The following is a 3,704-nucleotide window of genomic DNA, read 5'->3' on the forward strand; positions in this document are numbered from 1 at the left end:
CTTATGCTGTAGGAACCCTGAATGAGGATGTAAAGGTGTTTAAAAATACAGATTCCAAAGCTCATTAAAATTCAGCATTTTAGCTTAATTTCACTGTATTTTAATTTAGCTGGTTATGCTGAAAGAAAGTAATGTTTTTATGACTTCCTTCTGGCCTTATAGTCCCCTCATGCTGCACTTTGGGATTTATACTTGTAGATTTTTATGTCTCACACTTATTTTTAGAGAAGAATTTATGACAGCCTTAACAGTAATGATGAGAACATTAAAGCAAACAGCTCTGGTATCAAAAAAGTATCGGGATCGACAAATATCTAAATTCAAGTATCAGAATGGGATTGGAAGGGGAAAACGTGGATCGAGGCATCCCTAAAGACACGCTTCATCGTTACTAATGGTCTTAAAATGAAAGTACATTTTCACTGCTGAGCTAGAAATAGTCAACAGTATGTTGAATTATTTATCACATTACATTATAACTGCATACATTTAAAGGTGGAATAACCGTGAAATATACATAATTTAACCCAATCATTAATCAAACACTTTGAATAATTGATTTTAGGACCTATTTTAGGGAATATTTATATTAAGGTAAAAAAGCACATTTAAAAAATGCATTTTCTATAGTTGCAGGAATGACTCGTTTCTTTTGTTCTTGTTGGTGTTTTTCTAAAACTATATCCCCAGCTTATATCACATTCCCCCCATGCTGATATGAAGGGGACACACGCATGACTGTGAACTCACTCTGCCATCAGCCAGACGCCGTGAACGTTGCCGTCTTCCTCTTTTTTCACCAGAGCTTCAACGTCTTTGATGGCCTGATTGAGAGTGCCGGGCTGAGGAGACAGGAGAAATGCACGGGTGTCACTTTCAAACGTTCCGCTGTGGCAGCCAGAACATGAGCATAGAGAGAGAAGGAGGCTTTAAGGGTTATCTTTGAGGCAGATGTGCAGCAGGGAGTGAGGGACATGTCAGCACAGCTCTTCGTCAACGACAACAACCAAACCAAAAGGTGAAATCACAGTAAACAAAGAAAAAACATGACGTGTAGGTGAGAATGACTACAGTATAAAGGAAGCTGAACATGACCGACTCCGAGTAACAAAGACGTCTGAAGACACTCAGGAAGGAGCTCTAGTCTACGCTCAAACTGTCAGCCACAAGGCTTTTCCAATCATCTTATTCCATCCGTTCACTTTGTTCCATTATTTCAGCGCCAAGCAGGAGAACTTAAAACAGATTATGAGTTCATATTGAGGACTCCTGACAGTCTTACTGTAATCTTTGGCTGGGACTGACTGCAAAGTTGGCCCCGGCAGCAGGGGATGCGTTCCCACTAAACCAAGTACAACAGGCCTGCATCGAACAACTCCTCCTGAGATGAACATTTCCGAGCTGGCAGAGAGAACGTGGATGAAACAGACTCTTTTAAAGCAAGCTCAGAGGAGGCTGAATAGTTTAATGATAAGTCAAAGAGCTTCCTTCATCACGGGATCCGTGTACGCATTTCAGAATCCGTCTACACGGCCTTGGAGATTAGCAGCACGGCTGATGAACTATAGCTGAACACAAACCATAGAAACCAGAGAAGGGTAACTTTACTGAGGGAATCTTTTTCTATTATTGTCACAAGAAGTTTTGTAAAAGGAAATTTTTAAAAACTTAATCAAATTTAAGTTTTGTTTCTACTTATATTTTATTTTTTCAATTTTTCTTACATACATTTTTTTCAATTTCCTTTTTTATTTCTCTTCCTTTAGAGAATGCATTCTTTTTAGATCCCTTTCTCTTCACTTCTGGGGGCAGACTTTCCTCCTGAGTGAAGATCTATGATGCATTTCTATTGGCAAACATGGACATTATAAAAAAATTTTTAGTGAGTGTATTGTGCTTAAAGTGAATGTGATCTTTGAAACACAGTTTGAAAAGAGAGCAATTTGTAAAACTCAACCCTTCCATCAATCTTCCTTCAACCTATCCCTAGAGGGGATAGGGTAGCTCCACCAATGTTCATTAGAACCACTTTTCTACCACGCAGCCAGAGCAGCAAAGATGCTTCAGCTGTGCGTCAGAACTAAACTTGTACAAGCATCAAAAATGAAGCAGCACACAGGTTTTTGCTGCACCTGCTGCTTGTGGTGTGAATGCAGCATCAGGTTAAATGACTTCTCTAAATTCTCCTTAGGTGTGAGTGTGTGCGAATGGTTGTCTGTCCTGTGTGTCTCTGTGTTGCCCTGCGATGGGCTGGCAACCGCCTCTCGCCCGTAGACAGCTGGAGATAGGCACCAGCACCCCTTGTGACCTCGCTTCGGATAAGCATGACAGAAAATGGATGGATGGATAGTGCTGCAAAAACCTAAACAAAAATAATCAAATAAAAATTGAAGTCTTCTCACTGATTCTCAAAGGAAAATGTAAGTTTTGAGATGTTATGCTAGAGGTGAACCTCTAATAACTCTGGATAGTTATAGTGGCGTTTTATTTAGGGTCATCAAAGTAAAGGGGGTCGACTACAAAGTTCTTTTCAGGGTTTTCAACTTGCAAGACGTCCTGAGAATTGTGCATTTTCCTCCCAGGTCACAATGTGTTGGTCTATCAAATGAAATCCCTTTAAAATAATCTGAATCCAGGCTCTGGCTTTCAGATCAGCAGAGCAGGACTGAACCTCCACAGCCAGAGCAGCAGAGGGAAGGAAGAAAATTCTCTGATTTTACCATCCAAAGCCTCACACTCACCTATTAGGCAGGAGCTGCAGAAACATACCAGCAATAATAAATATATTACATGCAGGCTAAATAAATAAATAAGTCACGAGACACAAAAAAAAAAAAAACATGTAGAAGTAAAACAAATATTTGATTTTGATGTGAATATTTTTTTTTTTACCCTGAGGACAAAGAACTTCCTTATTTTGAACTGCTGCAGGCAGTTATCCACCGACAGGCTACCGAGCTGGAAGCGGTCCTCCCCGGCTTCCGTCCTCTGCTCCCCGCTGTCCTTCACTCCTCCATCGGCCTGCTGACAGCTCCCTGCCCCGCTGGAGGAGGCGCTGACCGGTTTCTGCTCCTTCTCCACAGGAACTCCTTCCCCCTCGTTTGCCATTATGTTCTTTAAAAACCATAAACAAACAAACAGGCGAATTAAATAACGCAGCGAACCAAACACGATGCAGGTTCAGTCTCTAATGGACTGTCTGACGGATTTAAATCAAATCTGTTCTTTCGTTTTAACAGATAACTTTCATTTCCCCCAAACTCCAAACTTTTCTATTATTAACTTATAACTTATTTTTTTTAATCAGTAAAAAACAGACTCACCTGAATTCACAAAGAAATGTAGAAAAACGAATGAGTGGAATGTAATTAAAGGCGAAAGCAGCAGGTGTTGAACTTCCTTGTTCCGTGTTACAGCGGAGGGAGGAGGAGGAGCAGGGGGGAGGAGGTGAGCAGGGAGGACGAGGAGGAGCAGGGAGGAAGAGGAGCAGGGGGAGGAGAGCAGGGAGGAAGAGGAGCAGGGGGGAGGAGGCGGAGCAGAGAGGAGGAGCAGGGGCGAGGAGGAGGAGCAGGGGAGAGGAGGAGCAGGGGGAGGATGAGGGGGAGCAGGGGAGAGGAGAGCAGGGAGGAAGAGGAGCAAGGGGAGGAGAGCAGGGAGGAAGAGGAGCAGGGGGGGGAGAGCAGGGAGGAAGAGGAGCAGGGGGG

The 3,704-nt window shown here is 42.6% G+C and overlaps 1 protein-coding gene across 1 annotated transcript in view; it reads right to left on the reverse strand.

Annotated features, from left to right (window-relative positions):
• The window catches only part of LOC107088665 (tumor protein p63-regulated gene 1-like protein), a 48,088-nt gene extending 44,630 nt beyond the window's left edge, over positions 1-3,458 (reverse strand). Inside the window, exons 1-3 of the mRNA XM_015380969.1 lie at positions 3,324-3,458; positions 2,893-3,114; positions 751-842 (exon numbers count right to left, since the gene is read on the reverse strand). Coding sequence (XP_015236455.1) covers positions 751-842; positions 2,893-3,108 — 308 coding nt within the window. The 5' untranslated portion in view covers positions 3,109-3,114; positions 3,324-3,458. The remainder of the gene's footprint in view (positions 1-750; positions 843-2,892; positions 3,115-3,323) is intronic.
• Positions 3,459-3,704: the final 246 nt, after the last annotated feature.

Source organism: Cyprinodon variegatus, unplaced genomic scaffold, assembly GCF_000732505.1.
Source record: "Cyprinodon variegatus isolate N-32 unplaced genomic scaffold, C_variegatus-1.0 Scaffold226, whole genome shotgun sequence".
Taxonomy (NCBI): domain Eukaryota; kingdom Metazoa; phylum Chordata; class Actinopteri; order Cyprinodontiformes; family Cyprinodontidae; genus Cyprinodon; species Cyprinodon variegatus.